The sequence below is a fragment of the Triticum aestivum genome, chromosome 6B (genome assembly GCF_018294505.1).
Source record: "Triticum aestivum cultivar Chinese Spring chromosome 6B, IWGSC CS RefSeq v2.1, whole genome shotgun sequence".
Lineage (NCBI taxonomy): Eukaryota > Viridiplantae > Streptophyta > Magnoliopsida > Poales > Poaceae > Triticum > Triticum aestivum.
This window is the reverse complement of record NC_057810.1, coordinates 62,684,344-62,705,654: the sequence shown is the minus strand read 5'-3', so window position 1 is coordinate 62,705,654 and position 21,311 is coordinate 62,684,344. Positions and strand designations below refer to the sequence as shown.

At 46.5% G+C, this 21,311-nt stretch overlaps 2 protein-coding genes across 2 annotated transcripts; both read left to right on the top strand.

Moving 5' to 3' along the window:
- The first annotated feature begins 3,990 nt into the window (after positions 1 to 3,990).
- On the top strand, positions 3,991 to 7,220 carry LOC123135791 (uncharacterized). Its single transcript, XM_044555004.1, has 3 exons — positions 3,991 to 5,168; positions 5,740 to 5,868; positions 6,919 to 7,220. Exons 1-2 carry the CDS (start codon positions 4,115 to 4,117, stop codon positions 5,850 to 5,852), a joined length of 1,167 nt encoding a protein of 388 aa, XP_044410939.1. The 5' UTR covers positions 3,991 to 4,114; the 3' UTR covers positions 5,853 to 5,868; positions 6,919 to 7,220.
- Positions 7,221 to 17,145: 9,925 nt separating this feature from the next.
- LOC123135790 (potassium channel AKT2) lies at positions 17,146 to 20,737 on the top strand. The gene is made up of 10 exons (XM_044555003.1): positions 17,146 to 17,414; positions 17,483 to 17,701; positions 17,769 to 17,927; positions 18,022 to 18,079; positions 18,165 to 18,461; positions 18,549 to 19,106; positions 19,197 to 19,388; positions 19,470 to 19,545; positions 19,622 to 20,224; positions 20,303 to 20,737. The coding sequence occupies exons 1-10, from the start codon at positions 17,209 to 17,211 to the stop codon at positions 20,443 to 20,445; spliced, it is 2,511 nt and encodes an 836-aa protein (XP_044410938.1). The 5' UTR covers positions 17,146 to 17,208; the 3' UTR covers positions 20,446 to 20,737.
- Positions 20,738 to 21,311: the final 574 nt, after the last annotated feature.

Sequence of the window (21,311 nt, the reverse complement as noted above, 5' to 3'; positions counted from 1 at the left end):
CGTCCCAAGTTGTGGAAACCGCAATCTTTAGTAGTGCCATCCACGGCCGGATCCAGCTCTCGGACGATGACGAAGGAGAAGAAGGAAAATGGAACAACTGTATTGGTACCAGACATCAACATCTGGAGGCTTCAGACTTGCTGCAGTCCTGAGATAAATTCATCTTCAGAGTTCAGATTGGATTGGATCCACGTGAAAGGATTCGAGATGTCATTTACAAAGCGGGGCAGCTTCCTGAAGAGCATACGTTCCAATAAATCATTGCTCATCTTCCTAGTTCCCCGTTGGAAGAAACTACTGGGAGCAACTTTTTCTACCTTTTCACTAATTGGATAAATTGCATCAAATTGGAGAGACTGAACCACACACGGACAAGAAAGATCTCTGATACAATTAAAAGTTACATCAAGGACGTGGTTGGTTGCTCGCATCCCCATGGAGGCTCCGAGAGACCAAATTCACCCTTTTGGTTAGCTGGGTTGCATTGACATCTTGGCCCGCATGAACCTCAAAGCACCGCTCAGCCAGCCCGTGAGAAACCCTCTAACCGGCAATTTCTCGGGAGCCAAGCTCTCCGTGTGCATGGAGGGGAACGCGGCATCAAGCTCGTGCGATCGGGGAGAGCGCGAAATCGCGCGAGTCCCCGAAAAATTGGTGGGAGTAATTTCGTCATCTCTCGCCAATTGCCTCCGCCTATTTAACCCCCACCCCCCCCCCCCCACCTGAACTCACTGCCTTAACTTGCGCCACCATCCCCCTTCCCTCCCATATGAGCTCTCCGCCCCAGGAAACTTCCTCCCCCAACGAATATGTAAGCGGCACCATCTTCTCAGGTCAGCGCCGGCGATCCTTCTTCCTCCTCTTCTTCGAGTTGTTCCGTGCCCTGCTCCTCCGGTGGCGGTAAGTAACATCAGACCCTACTTGTTGTTGCCTAGATCTATGAGTATGTGCTAAATTAGAGTACATCTACAAGTAGTATGGTAGGTTATGCAAGTATTTCTTCATGAATGTTGTGTGAGGATGTGGTAGATCAGATGGTAGCGGTGTCGTCTTGGTTTATGATAGGTTTTGCTTGTCGGCAGTGATGATTTCATGGTGTTGTGTTAGATTGATGTTTATGTGCTAGTATTACATGCTTTCCATGTCGTTTTTCATGCTAGTATGGTAGATTTGGCAGTGTGTTGAGCTTCATGATCAATCCATGCTAGTGTGGCAGATTTGGTAGTGTGTTGAGCTTCATAATTAATTCATGTTAGTATGGTAGATTTAGTAGTGTGTTCATCTTAATGATCAATACATGCTAGCATGGTAAATGCATTATTCTTGTTCGGTTAGTTCTGATACTAACGGTTGTAGGCAATGACCAAGGAAGACTATAGTCAGGCCCTTATTTTGTCGGACATCAAACAAACCTTTGGCTCATATGTTGAGAACGACCATCGTTAACTCAGGATGCAAAGGTGTTTTAGAGGCCTCACTTGTGTTCTTTAGTGGTGGCGATGCCTATGGCTGATACCAAGGTGGCCATTAAGGCTGCCAAGGCATCGTTGAGGGGGTCAATGAAAGGGAATGCAATCAAATGAGATCCTTTCATGTCAACCTTTGTCATGTACAAGAAGTTTAATATCATCGTGCGAGAAGTGAGGACTGATAAGGGCTTCCAGGTGGTGCATCTGAACGTTGTTGCCAAGATGGTCTTTGAGTTATGTGACACAAAGTTACCTCAATACAGGTGTACAACCATCTTTTTAAAGTGGAGAGCGAGATGGATCCAGGTGTCAAAGCTTAGAGAGCTTGGAGGTGCACAGTGTGACCAGGACACCTTCACCATTCTATTGGAGGTTGAGCACTACGAAGGCCACATCGTGGTTAGCTGACCTGTAACTTGTTTCACTAGATCTAACATGCCAATCATAAAATAACAACATTGCCTTTCATTCTTAGGATCACCCCAAGGACGTTGAGTACCTCAACAAGCCCATCCAGAACTACTCTTGGGTGCAGACCATCCTCTCCTGGGGTCTAACTATGGGCAAGCATGCCATGGGATCTAGTGAGCCTCTCGATACACCAATCATTGAGTATCCAAACACGCAACAGTCGGAGACCGTCATCCTTGATAACCCTGACAAGCCTCTTATCACATTCCTACTTCTGAGAGGAAGAGGGGCACCTTGAGGGAGAAGGAGCTGAGCATCTTTAGCAGCATGACGAGGCCATCAAGGAGGTGGCATTAGCTATCAGGCACAATTGTATCTAAAGAGTTGAAAATGGTGAGAAAATTAATATGTTATAAAACTACTATGGATTTAGTTAAACACATCTAGAAAGGTGATCACAAGAAGGGGAACAATTGTTTTAAAACTACTGTGCAGGAGCTCTTTGACCCACACACTGGAGAATGAGATGAGGTATTATTCATCCGAGATAACAGGTAATTTCTTGGAAGTGGAAGCCAACAAGATACTTCAAAATTCCTATGTCATGGAACAGTTCATTGCTCGGCAATACACTTGATTGAATATATTTTTCCGTTCGATCTTATTATCATCTTGAATGGGACTCGCAATATGAAGAAAAAATGGCATTGTGAGAAGAAAGAAAAGAAGAATACGGTGGGCTTTGCCTTGAAGAATAAAACCGTCTGGTTTAGCCAGCTTAGTTTATTAGTCGAGTGACGAGCGCACTTGACTTCACATCCCCATCCGCACAACAGTCAGCAGCGGGGAGGGCGAGACGAGATGACGACCAACCCATGGATATGATGCTTTATTATGAAGGTCACGCAAACAATTCCAAGAAAAATGGCGTTGATCCCAAGAAGGGTACCCATAGAACCCTATCAACCTCCAATCAACCTCAACATCAACCATAAAAAACATCAATGAAATTGGATGACAGATAGTTTAACTCCACTTTATTAATATAGTTGAAAAACAAAACAAGCACCCTGCCCTACCGTCACATTCTTGGATGTACAAATCATCAAAACCTAACTTTTTCCCCAAGAAATTAGATTTATCCTTATCCAAGCGAGATTTCGAGAGGAAAATCACATCCGCTCTCACTCGCCCCTTGAGGTCTAGGAGCTCTCAAATTGCCATGGTGGAGTACCATGACCATTCATATCATGGTTTTCATTGCTCTCGGCGGTACCCCTTGAGGGAGCCTTCTGATTCAAAGGTTGAACTTGCACTGGTACTATCTACTACCACTCCAACAGTTCCGTTAAATTTATTTTAGTTTGCGCTTTTCTAGAGGGGTTCCCCCAAGGTATGTCCCCTTCTTCTGTCCCTTGTCAAACTGATCCACCATAGCTGCCATAATAGTGTTTTTATCAACATGAACAGTGGTGCCTTCAGTAGTTGGAAGGGTGTATTGTATTGCTGGGTCACCATTCTCGTTTGAACTAGAATTCTCAGCAGCTCTCTTTCCCAAAATATTTCATCGTGCATTCTAACATCTTGTCTCCCATTACCATCATTTCTAGCATCCAAATTACGTGCATTATTCAAAGCATCATAATTATTATTCCGCTACAGCCCATTAAACCGCCAGCTACTAACAGGAATTACGTCAACACCCATAACCATAAGCCCTTGCCCGCGGCCTGTATCTTCAATTCCCGCGCCTCTACCTCTTTCGATGAATCCACCGAAGTTTCCATCAGAAGCTTGTACACCTTCAGGACCATGACCACCACTTCCTCGACCTCTGCATCTGCCCACATCTCGTAGGATAAAATTACCCCACTCAAGACATGCCTTGTCATGTTCGCCGTCGCCTAGCAGACCGCAGTTGCCACCAAAGATAGGAAGTTTTTCATACTTCACTTGGTACCACACCTTCTCTTCCCCTTTTGTAATGGATACAAACTTTATAATCTTCTTGTTAACATTCATTTTAGCTCGCAAGGATTTGATTTGGACCTCGAGAATTTCTAAACACAGTTGATAATTTGATTTGCACCTCCAGAATTTCTCCCATGGATCTACACATCCCGTAATTATCTGATCATGCAACAATTGTCTATTAGCATATACACATCCCGTAATTATCTCAAGAATCACTCACACTCACAGCCCGCACCAACTGAGCACAGCCGGAGGGCCAGATGACGACGGCCAGCTTTCTCCGCCGCCTCCTCCGCAGATCGCCGCCGGCGCCAGAGCAGAAAGGCAAAGATCCCCTCGTATGCAGGCCCCCCTTCCTCCCGCGCGCCTCCGTGGTATGCACTTGCTTGCGCCGCCGCGGCCCTCCCCTCCTCGGTTTCTTCATCGACCACGTCGGCGACAGCATCACCTTCGAGCCAGCTCCGGGCGCGCCCTACCGCCTCCCCCGCGGACTCTTCTCCTTGGAGCTCGACGGCTGCTACATGACCCTAGGATGGCGCCACGGCCTCGGGCTCTTCTTCCACAAGATCCGGTTCGAGGTCCTGGTGTGGGATCCCGTCGCCGGCCACCAGCACCTCCTGGCCGTTCCCCCGGATTTCGAGTTCCAGGGGGCCAAGGGTGATATCAGCGGGGCGGTGCTTCGCGCCGCCGGAGACGTCGGCCACTTCCGGGTGGTCTTGGTAGGCAGCAACGGGAAGCAGCCTAGGACAGGGCTCGCCTGCGTTTACTCGTCGGAGACCGGCGTGTGGGGTGACTGCGTCTCAACGCCGCTTCCATCCGAGGGTTTGTTCATTTTCAGGTCCAACCCCGCTGTGCTGGCAGGGGATTGCCTTCACTGGTCGCTTACCATGGCGGGTTCGAGAAGTATCCTCAAGTTTGATTTGAACAGGAAGAGCCTAGATCTGAGGCTGCTGCCGGGGGATTATTATACCCCGCTCAGTCCTGTCAAATTCGCGGTTATGCGAGCAGAGGGTGGTGAGATGGGTTTCCTCTTCTTATACGGCTTTATCGCCCAATTATGGAGTCTGAAGCCCTACCGCGATGGTGTCGAAATATGGACGCCAGGGAGAAGTATTGAACTGGACAAGTTACTTGGGCTAAATCCAGAGAAAGATCCCCCACAGGTGATAGGGTATGCCGAGGAAAACAATGTGGTGTTCTTCTGGACAGTTGTTGGTGTCTTCATGGTCCATCTCGAGTCATGGCGGTTCAACAAGCTCTCTAAGACTAGCATCCATTCTTGGTACCATCCATTTGAAATTGCCTATACTCCAGGTACTAGCATGCGTTTACACTGTGGATATGGCAAAACAGAGTTAATTTTTGGTTACATGTTGTTCACATTCTTCCGTGCGAAGTTAACGACTTTAAGTAGTTGTCATCCTCATAGCACATAGCTGCAGTGCAGTGTTTGTTTCAAGATGAGATACATAGCATTTTGAAGTTGAAGACAACTAATATTAAAAATTTAAAGTTAGCCTGAACCAACTGCAATGTCAAATAGTAGCTCAATTGGCACATTTGGAAGCTTAACAGCTAGTTATATTTCTGTATATCAATATTGTTATATCTCTGCTGATCTTGCTAATAATCTGAAATCCATAACAGCGACTTGGTATGCAATTTACAAATAATTGTCCATTATCACTTGCAGTAGAGTCCTGTTGCAAGTGACAACTGATAAGTTCATTTATACCGCGAAAAAATTCAATAAATGGAGTTCATTTCATCGTTTCAAATTACAGCTGCGAGTTTATGTTAATATCTAGTTGCTGCCTCCTTGTATCTATTTGGGGTTTTCTTTGGAAAGTCATTGGTTGTTTGAATTCTTATGTTTGTAAAACAGGCATTGCTGGTGGACACGATGGAGCTAAAGTTGTGACTTGTGAGCCGTTGGTGGATGACACGATGGGCACGACGACACACAAAACAATTGTTCAGTTAGATATGCTATTGTGATGTATCGGTTGAGCAGGTAAGCTTATCTGCGGCATGCAAGTTCAGGTGTCTGAACTGTTTAACGAAAATGTGTCACCTTCATTATTAATAGTAACATTTCTCGGTTACCAAAATTTCAAGAGATCATTTTCTCTAAAATACCTTGCTCAACTATTGCCCACCTAGCAACCTCCCATCATGCTTTCATGTATCGCTTCCTCATGGATATTTTCTCAAGGCCCTGCTTTCTCAACAGTTTTCCATTACCTTCGCCATGCCTTGAGCTAGCTTGGCGGGGAATTTACGCATGTTCTACACCCCCCCCCCCCACCCCGCTTGGGCTGGATTCTCTTTTGCCTTTTGTCCTTGCCATTTAGATTCAACTACCTTGCAGCCAGTTTATTTCCCTGTTCTTGCATATGCCTGTGCCTTTTATGGATGAGAATGCTGTTGTGTTAAGCGGTAGCAGAATGACATACTTCCTCTGCTTTGAGAAAAACTTGAATAATCTTTTCTTCGTTGGTGGTTCTTGTAATTGGGTGCTGGTAAATGATAGGTTATGATTGGTTTGACTAAAAATTAGGATCTGAGTGAGTGTGATCTGGTTTACCGCCTTACCTGAGTGAAATCTCTTTGTATAATGAGTACCTTCATGTTCCTTTAGTACAGATTTCTGAATGGACCAAATAATATCCTTTGTACTGAAATTTCTTTTCCCATTAAAACTTCTATGGACCAAATGGAATCATACTGCATCTTTTATCATCATCTCATTTTTTATCATCATCTCATTTTTTATTGTTTGCCATAGTTCGATCAGCATGTTAATTAGCTGATTCAAGAGTTGGAGTGAAAACCTTAGTTTTATGTTCAGTAATATGAAAGCTTATGTAGATGTATCTCAGAAGCAAGTATTTATAAAGAGAGAATCCCCACCTCACTTCAAAGTTGGGTGGATGATTCACATATGTAATTATCTCTCGGTTATATGGTTCCAATCATTTTTCAATCTGTGTATGGTTGCTATGAGTGGAAATAATTTTGGAGCAGCGGAAAATTCAAAATTTTATCCCCGCCTCCTTTTCAGGTCAGCGGCATGATGCTTGGAGTGTGCTTCTAGAGAGTTGGACTGGGAGAGACTTTGTACAGGACTTGTGAAGACTCATTTGTAGGTGTTCTCACCATGCATCTTGGTTGTGTTACTATATATGATATGGCTGTCAGACATATCAGTATACCCATGGAAGCGGTAGATATATTGCACGGACATATGTGTTCTTATGGCAGTGTTCATCATATTTTCCATATGTATCTACGGCTTGGTTGAACAGCGAATTTGTATGCAAACATCTGGGAATATATGTGGTGATTAGTAGTACTAGTACTTTAGTGATAAGCAAAGAACAAATTGATTTACCTGTTGTCAAAGATGGAAGCAGAAAGATTGTCTGAATGGGAAGATCGGCTGCTGGAAAAGAATATGCAAACTTCATAGAAGACCCGAGGGAAACAATAATACTCTATCATAGCACTAAATATATTGCACAATTTCAGGATAATAATGCAATCTGAGGCGACTGAGGTTTAGGAATATATCAGTCAACTACTCCCTCCGTTCCAAAATAGATGACCCAAATTTGTACAAAGATGAGTCATCTATTTTGGAACGGAGGGAGTAATTTATTAAAACATCATACGGCAACTAATTGTGCGGTATGAAATCACTTAATACCTCTCTTTTGATTCAAATAATTTTGGACATACAAGCACACATACGGATAAATGAAGCCTTGAGAGAAGCTAGTGAAGATTGAAAGTTGACCGTCTTAGCATCCAAATTGTTTATATTTTGCGTGTGTCCCATCTGTTTAAACCTATAAAAACCAATTATTCAGATCTGTCAAATATGTAGATACATTCAGGCTGTAGTTTTTTCATTCATCAGGAACTCTATCGTGGGCTCATACCTGGGCAGATTGGATGCCCATTGCCATACGAAATAAGGTCACTGAGGCACTGACCTGTAAAAAGACTGAAATGGCTACTAAGTATCCCTCCGTTTTCCCTTTTACTGTACTTGCATATAAGATTTGTCTTAAGTCAATCTTTATAAAGTTGATCATAATTACATACCAAATTATTAACATCTACAATACTAGAGATATACAATATGAAAGTTATTTCAAGTGATGCATCTAATGACATCGATTTTATATTGTGATGAATGCCACCTTGCACAAATGTTTCCACACAAAGAACTGTGTGTGATATACATACCTACAGAAATGATTTTATAAGATTCACCATGTGGGATGTACATACCTACGAAAATGATTTTCTGGGATTCACCATGTGGGATGTACATACCTACGGAAATGATTTTCTGGGATTCACCGTCTGGGATATACATATCTACGGAAATGATTTTCTGGGATTCATCATGTGGGATGTGTTGGGAAACGCAGTAATTTCAAAAATTTCCTACGCACCCGCAAAATCATGGTGATGCATAGCAACGAGCGGGGAGAGTGTGTCCACGTACCCTCGTAGACCAAAAACGGAAGCGTTATGACAACACGGTTGATGTAGTCATACGTCTTCACGATCCGACCGATCCAAGTACCGAACGCACGACACCTCCGAGTTCTGCACACGTTCAGCTCGATGACGTCCCTCGAACTCCGATCCAGCCGAGCTTTGAGGGAGAGTTCCGTCAGCACGACGGCGTGGTGACGATGATGATGTTCTACCGATGCATGGCTTCACCTAAGCACCGCTACGATATTATCGATTGCGTATGGTGGAGGGGGACACCGCACACGGCTAATAAATCAAGAGATCAATTGCTGTGTCTAGAGGTGCCCCCCTGCCCCCGTATATAAAGGAGCAAGGGGGGAGGCGGCCGGCCTAGGAGGAGGGCGCGCCAAGGGGGGAGTCCTACTCCCACCGGGAGTAGGACTCCTCCTTCCCTTGATGGAGTAGGAGAGAAGGAAAGAGGGGGGAGGGAGAAGGAAAAGGGGGTTGCACCCCTTGTCCAATTCGAACCAGGGGGGCGCATGCCTCCTTCCTTTTGGCCTCTCTCCTCTATTCCCGTATGGCCCAATAAGGCTCGTATACTCCCCGGCGAATTCCGTAACTCTCCGGTACCCCGAAATACCCGAATCACTCGGAACCTTTCCGAAGTCCGAATATAGTCGTCCAATATACCGATCTTTACGTCTCGACCATTTCAAGACTCCTCGTCATGTCCTCGATCTCATCCGGGACTCCGGACTACTTTCGGTACACCAAAACACATAAACTCATAATATAACCGTCATCAAACTTTAAGCGTGCGGACCCTACGGGTTCGAAAATTATGTAGACATGACCGAGACACGTCTCTGGTCAATAACCAATAGCGGAACCTGGATGCTCATATTGGCTCCCACATATTCTACGAAGATCTTTATCGGTCAAACCGCATAACAACATACGTTTGTTTCCTTTGTCATCGGTATGTTACTTACCCGAGATTCGATCGTCGGTATCTCAATACCTAGTTCAATCTCGTTACCGGCAAGTCTCTTTACTCGTTATGTAACACATCATCTCGCAACTAACTCATTAGTCACATTGCTTGCAAGGCTTATAGTGATGTGCATTACCGAGAGGGCCCAGAGATACCTCTCCGACAATCAGAGTGACAAATCCTAATCTCGAAATACGTCAACTCAACAAGTAACTTCGAAGATACCTGTAGAGCACCTTTATAATCACCCAGTTACGTTGTGACGTTTGGTTGCACACAAAGTGTTCCTCCGATAAACGGGAGTTACATAATCTCATAGTCATAGGAACATGTATAAGTCATGAAGAAAGCAATAGCAACATACTAAACGATCAAGTGCTAAGCTAACGGAATGGGTCAAGTCAATCACATCATTCTCCAATGATATGATCCCATTAATCAAATGATAACTCATGTCTATGGCTAGGAAACTCAACCATTTTTGATTAACGAGCTAGTCAAGTAGAGGCATATTAGTGACACTATGTTTGTTTATATATTCACACATGTATTATGTTTCCTGTTAATACAATTCTAGCATGAATAATAAACATTTATCATGAAATAAGGAAATAAATAATAATTTTATTATTGCCTCTAGGGCATATTTCCTTCAGGATGTACATACCTACGGAAATGATTGGGTTTCGATGCCTCGCCCGATCGCACATGACCTCATTCGGTGTCCCAGGAGGGCCTATCGCCGACGGTTTCTGGGTCGTGTGGGAAGGACCCCCTATCGCCCACACTCACTTGGTGACGGTTCCAAATGTCGTCGTGGAAAGGGGTTAAAAACTGTTTGTATATCATGTCGTTGTACCAGTGTGTGTTCGATATTTTGATAGTATATATGTTGTTATTTCCTTAGTGGTGTCATGTGAACGTCGACTATATGACACTTCACCATATTTGGGTCTAAGAGAATGCATCGTAGAGTAGCAATTAGATGGTGGGTTGCGACAGTGACAGAAGCTTAAACCCTAGTTTATGCGTTATTTCGTAAGAGACCGTTGGACCCAAAAGTTTAATGCTATGGTTAAATTTTATTCTTAATACTTTTTCTGTAGTTGCGGTTGTTTGCGGAAGAGTTAATCATAAGTAGGAGGTTTGTTCAAGTAAGAACAACACCTAAGCGCCGGTCTACCCACATATCGAATTATCAAAGTAGCAAACACAAATCAAACCAACATGATGAAAGTGACTAGATGAAATTTCCGTGTACCCTCAAGAACACTTTGCTTATCATAAGAGACCGCTTTGGCCTGTCCTTTGACTCAAAAGGATTGGGCTACCTTGCTGCACTTTTGTTTCTACTACCATTACTTGCTCGTTACAAATTATCTTGCTATCAAACTACTCCACTACTTACAATTTCAGCACTTGCAGACATTACCTTACTGAAAACTACTTGTCATTTTCTTCTACTCCTTGCTGGGTTCGACACTCTTACTTATCAAAAAGAGCTACAATTGATCCCCTATTTTGTGGGTCATCAACCACCCAGAGTCTGGAAACATGAAAATGCCGTAAAAGCCCACCACTGCTTGACAAGTGAGATACAAGCTACGAGTGAAAACAAAAATGGCCAGCCATGTGCCATGTTACCTAGGGAGCTCCTGTTGAGCGCTTTCAGCGCCGCTTAGGGCTCCTAGCGCCCGTGCAGGACGCTATTTGGCCGGCCCAGAAACCTCTTCAAAAACCTGACGCGAAAAGAAAAAATATTATCAGAATAAATATCAAAGAGGTGGGATTTGAACCTGCTCGTCGGCCAAAGTCTCAGCTAGACAACCACTGGGCCAAGACAACTTAGTTCACTAGAATCCAAAAACACTGCTATTTAATACTTCGTTCGGTACAACATTAACATACACATATAAATCATTTGAACAAAAGGAATCATATTTTTTTTAAACATAATAGATTTGCAATAAAAAAGTTCACCAGCATCGTAAGAAAGTTTGGAAATTCGAAAAAGTTCATTGAATTCAGAAAAACTTCATCGATTTTGAAAAAAGTTCATCAAATTTTGAAAAAAGATCATGAATTTGGGAAAAAGGTTCATGAATTTGACAAAAGTTCAAAGATTTTGAAGAAAATTTCATCGATTTTGGGAAAAAGTTCATCAATTTTGGAAAAAATTCATCAATTTTGGAAAAAGTTCATCGATTTTAAAAAAGAGTTCATCGATTTTGAAAAAAGAGTTCATAGATTAGGAAAAAAGTTTACAAATTTGAAAAAGTTCATCAGTTTTCAAAAACAGTTCATCAATTTTAACAAAAAAGTTCATAAAACTTGAATAAAAGTTCATAGATTTTGAAAATAAAGAAAAAATTGAAAAAGTTCATCAATTCTGAAGAAAAAATTCACAATTATGAAAAAAGATCATCATTTTAAAAAAGTTCGCGCATTGAAGAAAAGAAAAGAAAAAAAGGAAATAGAAAAAGAAAACCAAAACAACAAACCGTGTGTTTTTTCAGTGTTGCATTAAAAGTATAAAAGAAGAATTCTAGCACATCAGGTTTTTTTTTGAGACAATTCTAGCACATCAGGTCGAGTTGCCCAGTTCGTGCTGCGATTGACACTCTTTTTTTGGTGGTTCTAAAACAGGAAAGAAAAGAGTAAACAGGCCGGCCCAGGTAAGAGCCCCACCAAATAGGAAACGCCTGTTACCCACGTACAACGATTTCCTGAGGCAATTGCACGAATCACGGCGTGGGTTTTAACCCAACGGATGAACTTGTGAATGAGACCAGATTAGAACTCAGCTAGATGAGTTATAGCAATCCCGTGAAAAAATGTTATGATGAATCTAATGAACCTAATTTAGTAGTAGATGTTGGTCTATTTTTCATATATAAATTTGGTCAAACTTGAAAAAGTTTGACTTGGGACAATTGTTTTCTTTGCGATGTAGCAGTGTGGGTGTTGGTGATCGTTGCGTGTTAGGTATAGTTGGGTTGATCGTGTGTTTATGAGGTTGTATGGTATGTGAGTAGCTCATATGTGTGGTTAATTTGTATCACCTTTTGCTCGGTTTTCTGGGCAATTCTCTTCTTAATTGACGATGCAAATCTTTTGTCTCAGTTTAAAAAAAAACTGTAGTATCTTGGAGTAGAGGGAGTAGCTGCCAACTACACAGTGAACTGACGTACAAATTCACTGAATCCTGGCAAAAGCAATGACGGCTTCAGCAAGTCTTTGATTTGATTCCGGACAGGACCAGGACCCTCTTTCTCCACTACTGCTGGGCAAAAGCAATGACAGCCTCTATTATTTTGATGCATTTTGATTCTCGCTTTGCACTTGCCTTTCTCGGTTCTCTTCCTTTTCCTTTTTCTTTTTTGCGGGGCCGGTTCTCTTCCTTCGATCTCAATCCCGCCTGGCCGACCACACCATATGCACGTCTTGGTTTCATTTAGCTACTACTGTAGCACATATATACTGCTCCATCCCAATGTAAAAAACACACTTATATTATGGGACGAAGGAAGTACTATCTATGATAGGATAATTCACTTTAGTGATCTAAATGTCATGAACAGGTTATTGCGCGTGACGAAGAGTTTTCCTCTCGTGCCTGGTGGCTGGAACCCCGCTGCCAGGAAAGGTCAATCTTCCGGCGCCGTCCTCCGGCGGCTCCCCGGGGCTCCCGGGGGTCGTCGGATCCACGCGTGTGGATTGTTTTTAGGCCCTCCTAGGCTAGGTTTTTTACACCACACTAGTGCAAAAACACACTTATATTATGGGACGGAGGGAGCACTACCTATGATTGGATAATCCACTTTAGTGATCCAAATGTCATGGACAGGTTGTTGCGCGTGACGAAGAGTTTTTCTCTCGTGCCTGGTGTCTGGAACCCCGCTGCCAGGAAAGGCCAATCTTCCGGCGCCGTCCTCCGGTGGCTCCCCGATGGTCGTCAGATCCACGCGTATGGATCATTTTTAGGCCCTCATAGTCTAGGTTTTTTTAGATTGTTCATCGTCTTGCCTTCGGCGGCGGCGATAGTGGCACTGAATAAAAATTCTTCAGATCCTTCCCCGACGAGGCGATCGGTCCTATAATTGGATAGGGATTTGAAAACCAGTTTGTTCAAGGAAGGATGGCGTGACCTGTGTCCTCGTGCTCCGCCGTTGCGATGGCGTTTGCTCTAGCAACGGCGCGAAGCTTGGGAGGTAGTCCAAGAGTGGATGCAGATTGTGGTCTGTTTCGACGACATCTGAAAAATGATGGACCGTGTGCTAGGTTCGTGTTTCGTGGATGACAGGAGGTGCCAGATCTAGAGTTTGATGACGTGTCCGGGTCTGATTCGTTCAAACGGTAATGTTTTAGCCTTTGGTGAGCCATCTTAGAGGTCTGTAAAGCTGCATATCAGCGATGAAGACGCGTCGAGTTCAGGTGAGGAGGTGATCCGTCATATTTTTGATGGGTACTGTGGTGGCGCCAAAAGTAGATGACGGGCTTTAGTGAGTTTAGAGGTTTAATCGGTCTTGATTGTATTTTTCCTTCTTGGCTAGTTTTTTTTCAAAGACTAACGTTCTGCTGTGTTTTCGGTTTTGTGATATCGATGTGTACGTGACTTATACTGTGATCCTTATGAATAAATGAGACACATATTATCATGTGAAAAATAAATCTAAACGGTCATATATTTTATTTTCGAAAACACTAACGCCCACACATGTAGCAACATTGCAACTCGCCCACACGTCCGGATCACCGTCCAGTTAAGTTTGCACGAATCTTGACACATCGAGGCAGTTTTCGCGTGCCACGTAGGACAAGACCGGTGTGTAGGCATTGGCGAGGTCGCCCACACGCCCCACAGCACGCGGTTGCCAACTGTGCTGTGTGGGCGAACTAGTTTCTGCCCACACAGCCATCACCTAGTCCACGCGTGTGTGGGCGAACTGTTTTTTCGCCCACACGACAGTCATATGTTGTTGGATGGCAATTGCAGTTGCGCGTACATGGAAACTAGGTAAACACACATGGCAACTATGATTCGTTTGCTAGATGGCAACTGCAGTTGCGCGTACGTGGCAATCAGTTAAACATACATGGCAGCTGTGATTAACCACATGTGGCAACTAGGTAAACACACATGACAACTATTGTTTGACCATATGTAGCAAGTAGTTAATCATACACGACAACTATGGTTTGATTACACGCGGCAACTACCATAAATTAGACATGACAACTATAGTTAACCAAAACAGAGAGAGTTGCCATGCTTTTACAACCATATTTGCCATCCCGGATAACTACACCTGCCATCCCGGATGGCAATTAAATCGTCATCCCACGGATACCTATTGTAGCTGCGCCAGGACGTGTGGGCATATTTGCTTCGTGCCACACGCGTGAGGTGGGGATGAGTAGTACTTGTTGGGCGTGTGGCACGAAGTAACTGCGCCCACACGTGTGGGCAATTCTACTGTTCGCCCACACACAGCCCATGTGGGCTGCCCCCCGCTCATGCCACACATGGTGTGTGGGCGAATGCCTATTATGCCACCCGTGTGGTGGATATCAGCGTCCTTTATTTTATACAATTATATATCGGAAATGTTAACGCCCACACGTGTGGGCGTTTGCATCTCGCCCACACGCATGGATCCGCGTCCGTTCGTGAGCGCACGAATCTTGGCATGTTTTTAGTGCCACGTAGGACTGGTCTGGTGTGTGAGCGTTCACCCGGTCGCCCACACGTCCGTTTCACCACACGGGAGGGGCTGGTGTGTGGGCGTTTAGCAGTTCGCCCACACGCCACTTTCCACGCACGCATAAGGGCTAGTGTGTGGGCATTTGCCATCTCGCCCACACGCCCGTCTTCTCTTCCACACCCAAGCTGCTAGTTGCCACATGTTTTGTAGCGCACATGGCAACTGCCCTAGTGTGCTTTATAAGTAGGTGACAACTCTCTTTTTACCCGAGTTGCCATGTGTTTTGCAGAGTACACGGCAACTGCCTAGCGTACACGTAAGGAGATGTCAACTCTCTCTTTACCGAGTTGCCACGTGTTTTTTGCATGGTACATGGCAACTGCCCTAACGTGCATGTAAACAGATGGCAACTCTTCCTTTTTACATGGCAACTGCTTAGCATGCTTGTGAGCACATGGTAACTCTCTCAACTGCCTAGTGTTAGTATGTGGCAACTCCTAAAATTTTGAAATCATGACAACTACAGTAGACCAGACCATACATGGTAACTGCAGTTGAGCAACCATGGCAACTGCAGTTGAGCAACATGACAACCGTAGTTCAGCGACATGGCAACTGCAGTTAAACGAACATGGACGAGGGTCTGGACCATGGCAACTGCGGGCGCACGGTGACTGTCACGTGTGACGTGCAGGACCAGGAGGTACGAGGCCTGACATATGGGGCGTGTGGGCGTTATCTACTTTGCCCACACGCACGCGTGTGAGAGGGACCGTGAGGAAAAAAAGGTGTGTGGGCATTACTTATTTTGCCCACACATAGGTGTGTGGGCTATTTCTCTTATACACCACACAAAATGTGTGAGCAGTCTCCCTAACGCCCATACGTGTGGCACTTATCGGCATCCTTATATATATTTTTCGGAAATGTTAACGCCCACACATGTGGGCGTTAGCCAACTCACCCACACGCCTCCATCATCGTCCAGTAACTTTTGCACGAATCTTGGCACGAATTAGCTGATTTTGTATGCCACGTAGGACAATTCGCATGTGTGGTGTGTGAGAGAGGTCGCCCACACATCCGTTTTACCACACGGAGGGGTCAGTGTGTGGGCGTTTAGCAGTTCGCCCACACACCAGTTTCAGTCACGCACAAGGGCTGGTGTGTGGGCAGTTTGCCATCTCGCCCACACGCCCGCCTCCTCTCCCACAAACAAGCTGCCAGTTGCCATGCATTTTGCAGTGTACATGGCAACTGCCCTAGTGTGATTGCAAGCAGATGGCAACTCTTTTTTTTTACCTGAACATGTCAGTTGCCATATGTTTGGCATGGTACATGGCAAACTGCCCTAGCGTGCACGTAAGCAGATGTCAACTCTTTTTTCTTAAATGGCAACTGCCCTAGTGTGCTTGTGAGCACATGACAACTCTCTCTTTTACCCGAACATGTTTTTTGCCATGTCTTTTTTTGTAGCGCTACATGGCAACTGCCTAGTGTTAGTAGGTGGCAACTCCTAAAGTTATGAAATCATGGCAACTGCATTAGATCAGACCATATATGGCAACAGCTGTAGTTGTCCAAAAAATGGCAATCTGGAACTTTTGACTTGAGATGGCAATTGCAGTTGAGCAAACATGAGAACTGTAGTTGTCCGACATGGCAACCGTAGTTCAGCGACATGACAACTGCACTTAAACGAACATGAACGAGGGTCCGGCCCATGGCAACTGCGGGGCGCGCGGTAAAGTGTCACGTGGGGCGTGCGGGCCTGACGTACCGGGCATGTGGGCGTTATCTATTTCGCCCACACGCACGCGTGTAAAAGGGACCGGGAGGAAAAAAAAAGGCGTGTGGACGCTAGTTGTTTTGCCCACACACAGACGTGTGTGTTAGTCTTCTTAGACACCACACAAAACATGTAGACAGATTTTTTAACGTCCACACATGTGACAGTTAGCGGCGTCCATATTTTTATCCGGCCATCCTTCGCTTTCCGAAACCGTATCCAGCGTTTGGTAAGCCCACCACGTGTTCCGTAGCTGATTCGAAAACCGGAAGCGAGACGCTCCAACAAGACGAATCACGTATTCGATAGCGTATTGGATAGGAAAAAAAAAAGGGATGCGGAGCTCCCCTATAGCAGAACCGAATACATTACATGACCACGAACCGAACGCGTACCTCTTCTTGGACGGGAGCAATGAGCAGCGGCCGCGGCAGGGGCTCCGGCTCCGGCTCCGGCGCCTCCCGCTCTTTCCACGCCCAGAACCTGTCCAAGCTCATGCTGCCGCCCCTCGGCAGTAGCCTCAGCCAGTTCACTTCCGGCGACAAATGGGTCGTCTCGCCCCTCGAGTCCAGATACAGGTGAGTGACGAGACCACCATCGGTACCTGCACGGACTGCAACCGCTTACAGTAACGCGCATGGTTTAGGTGGTGGGAGACTTTCATGGTGATCCTGACGGCGTACTCGGCGTGGGTGTACCCGTTCGAGGTGGCCTTCATGGACGGCTCGCCCAAGCGGGGCCTGGAGGTGGCCGACATGGTCGTCGACATCTTCTTCACGGTCGACATCGTCCTCACCTTCTTCGTCGCCTACATCGACTCCAGGACGCAGCTCCTCGTCCGCGACAGGAGGAGGATAGCCTTCAGGTTCGCTAATTAGTGTTTGATCCATGGATTTCTATGTATTCCTGCAACCTTGTTAATGCATATATAGGTATCTGTCGACGTTTTTCATCATGGACGTGGCGTCGACAATTCCGTTCCAAGGCCTGTCCTACCTCGTCCACGGCAAGGCAAGGGAAGGCTTGTTGTACAGCCTGCTCGTCCTGCTCCGGCTCTGGCGTCTCAGGAAGTTCCAACTGTTCTTCCCAAGGTAATTAATTAATTAATTAAGCAACAGCCATGCATATATCTCAGAGGCAGAGCTCGAACTCCATCGACAATGGCTGACCTAATTCGATCGTCAGGCTAGAGAAGGACATCAGGTTCAGCTACTTCTGGATACGCTGCGCACGGCTCATCGCGGTAATTAATTAGAGTAGCTCCATCGGTCGGATAGCATTTGCAGCTGAACTTTGTTGAAAGAAATCTTTATGGTGCATGCATTCAGGTTACTCTGTTCCTGGTGCACGGCGCCGGGTGCCTCTACTACCTGCTGGCGGACCGGTACCCGGACAGGGACAAGACGTGGATCGGCGCGGCGACCCCCAACTTCCGGCAGGAGAGCCTGTGGATCCGCTACATCACCACCATGAGCACCGTCGGCCAGGGTGACCTACACGCCCAGAACAAGCTCGAGATGATGTTCAACATCTTCTACATGCTCTTCAACCTCGGCCTCGCCGCCTACCTCAGCGGCAACATGACCAACCTGGCCCTCCAGGGCACACGCCGCACCATGGAGTTCGTAAGTGTCAACGTCTGTCGACTTCCACAACAGAAGCACTCTAGAATCTCGATCGCCATTAACTAATAAGTTTCCGCTGGTTGCCAGAGGAACAGCATTTGCGCCGCGTCCGACTTCGTGTGCCGGAACCGCCTGCCGCCGCGGCTGCAGCAGCAGATCCTGGCCTACATGTGCCTCAAGTTCAGGGCGGAGAGCCTGAACCAGCAGCAGCTCATGGACCAGCTGCCCAAGTCAATCTGCCAGAGCATCTGCGAGCACCTCTTCCTCCCCGTCGTCAAGGAGGTGTACCTCTTCAAGGGGATCTCCAGAGATGCGCAGCTGCTCCTGGTCACCCAGACCAAGCCGGAGTACATACCGCCCAAGGAAGACGTGATCGTGCAGAACGAGGCGGCGGACGGCGTGTACATCATCGTGTCCGGCGAGGTGGAGATCATATACTTCAACGGCGAGCGGGAGGAGGTGGTGGGAAAGCTGGGGACCATGGACATCTTGGGCGAGGTGAGCGCGCTGAGCGACCGCCCGCAGACCTTCACGTTCCGGACCAGGACGCTGAGCCAGCTGCTGAGGCTGAAGCAGGCCACGCTCAGGGAGGTCATGGAGAGCAAGCCCGACGACAGAGCCCTCATCTTCAGGAACTTGCTCAAGGTTCGTTGATGCATTCCATTTCTTTGTGTCTGTCAGATCGATGTGTCCAGGTTGACGGTCAGCAATGTGATGTGTGGGTTGGTGTTGCAGCATCAGATCGAGGTGCATGACATGAAGGACCTGCTGGGCGAGAGCGAGAGCACCGGAGCGGGCGGCAGCGGCAACATCGTCCCGTGCAATCTGCTGACGGTCGCCGCCACGGGGAACGCTGGCTTCCTTGAGGACCTCCTCAAGGTCGGGATGGACCCTGACGTCGGTGACTCCAAGGGAAGAACCGCGCTGGTAAGTAAGAAAGGAGCGCATTTCTCAGCTCTAACAGTTTGCTTTGCGCGTGTGCTCATCTCTGTGCCCTCTTCTTGGCAGCACATCGCCGCGTCAAAGGGGTACGAGGACTGCGTGCAGGCTCTACTCAGCCACGGCTGCAACGTCAACATCAAAGGTACGTAGTAACACACCTGCATTTTCAGTGCGATCAAGTTTGCTAACTATTCGCGACCGGTGTATGTAAACCGCAGACGCGCAGGGCAACACGGCGCTGTGGCAGGCTATCGCGGCGCGGCACCACAAGGTGTTCAGCAGCCTGTACCACGTCGCGCGGGACTCGAACCGGCGCGCCGGCGGCGACCTCCTGTGCCACGCCACGCGGCGCGGGGACCTCGACACTCTCCGCGAGCTGCTCAAGCACGGCCTGGACGTCGACTCCGAGGACAATGACGGCTCCACCGCGCTGCGCGTCGCGCTGTCCGAGGGCCAGGCCGACCTGGCCAGGTTCCTTGTCATGAACGGGGCCAGCCTCGACGACGACGGCTACACCCAGCGCCAGACGACGGTGCCGGTGGCCAAGCTGCGCGAGCTCGTGGAGAGGCGGGAGGTCGGCCACCCGATAACGGTATACGACTCGCCGAGGGCGGACACCGTCACGGTGGTCGGCTCGTCGTCCGAGGAGCTTCGTCGGGGAAGGTTCCCCGGCACCACGAGCAAGAAACCGGACAGCGCGCACTGGCCCCGGGTGAGCATCTACAAGGGCCATCCGTTGGTCAGAAACCACAGCTCCGAAGCCGGCAAGCTCATAAATCTGCCCGCCACGACCACGATGGAGGAGCTCAAAACCATCATTGGTACGCACGTAGTATTCTGTAGACACGCCATGAACTGGATCTTCACTTGTTGCAATGGCAAACGAACTTTTCTTTCAGGGGAGAAACTGAAAGTCGGCGCGGAGAAGGCGCTGGTCATGAACGACGAAGGACTGGAGATCGACTCGGTGGACGTGATCCGCGACAAAGACAAGCTGTTCATTGTCACCGAAGAGCACATGAGGATGTTGGCGTCAATATAATGGATTACGCAGCTGCCTTATCGCACACATCGTCTCTAGGTTGAGGTGTTTCAGTAGCACATGTCGTATAATTCCTGTGCTTGCTGGGATAGTACCTTTTTTCTCTAGCTCTGAATAATCCAGTCATCTCCGTGGCAACAATTCAAGCAACATGACAAGTGCCACACGAGTGATTTATGATGTTGCCCTTTATATATGGACCTGCAGACCAATTTTAAGATGAGAGTGATTAATTTCAAACGCTGGTACTCTGATTTTGAGATGTATTTTTTAATTCATGATTAGTTGTTTCTTTCGCTGTCAGATTTCTCTAATATTTTGTGCATGTGACGTTGTACCTTCTTTCCTTCTCTGTGGAAGGCTTTGACCAATATGGCAGTGATGACCTCAATGATGATTAAGGGCCTGTGGATTTTTATGTGGAAAAGGATACTGAAGTTGGAACTGGGTATGGGTATAAGGACTTGCTTGATGATGAGGAGGCAAGATGAACTGGACTTAGCTAATAAGAAAAATACTCGTGCTACTGCTGGCAAACAACTTGGATTAGCTTTTGTTCCTGTTGTTACTTTTCACCCTTCACGATTCTCCCTTTTTCTTTTTTCTCTTTGGAGAATCCCCTTCATGATTCTCTGAAGCTTGTGTTTCTCTTGACTTTTGTGTTGTTTCCTTGAGCTCTACTACTCCTGCTAACATATTTGTTCCTGAAATCAGCACCAATTGTTTGTCAGATGACCTGTTAAATGATGAGATTGATGATGAGGTCCCTGTTGTTGTGGTACTCAAGTCAAATAATGTTTTTGCTGTTGGAATTGACTCTTACAGTTCCTCTGCTTCTAAATTTCTGATAGGCAAAACCTTTGTGC

What these genes read in the sequence shown, in the direction of transcription:
- LOC123135790 (XM_044555003.1), top strand. Translation starts at nt 17,209, where the DNA reads ATGACCACGAACCGAACGCGTACCTCTTCTTGGACGGGAGCAATGAGC. An exon ending in CACGCCGCACCATGGAGTTC is followed by an intron (nt 18,462 to 18,548) that starts GTAAGTGTCAAC and finishes GCTGGTTGCCAG; the next exon opens with AGGAACAGCATTTGCGCCGC. An exon ending in CTGCAACGTCAACATCAAAG is followed by an intron (nt 19,546 to 19,621) that starts GTACGTAGTAAC and finishes TGTAAACCGCAG; the next exon opens with ACGCGCAGGGCAACACGGCG.
- LOC123135791 (XM_044555004.1), top strand. Translation starts at nt 4,115, where the DNA reads ATGACGACGGCCAGCTTTCTCCGCCGCCTCCTCCGCAGATCGCCGCCG. An exon ending in TGAAATTGCCTATACTCCAG is followed by an intron (nt 5,169 to 5,739) that starts GTACTAGCATGC and finishes TTTGTAAAACAG; the next exon opens with GCATTGCTGGTGGACACGAT.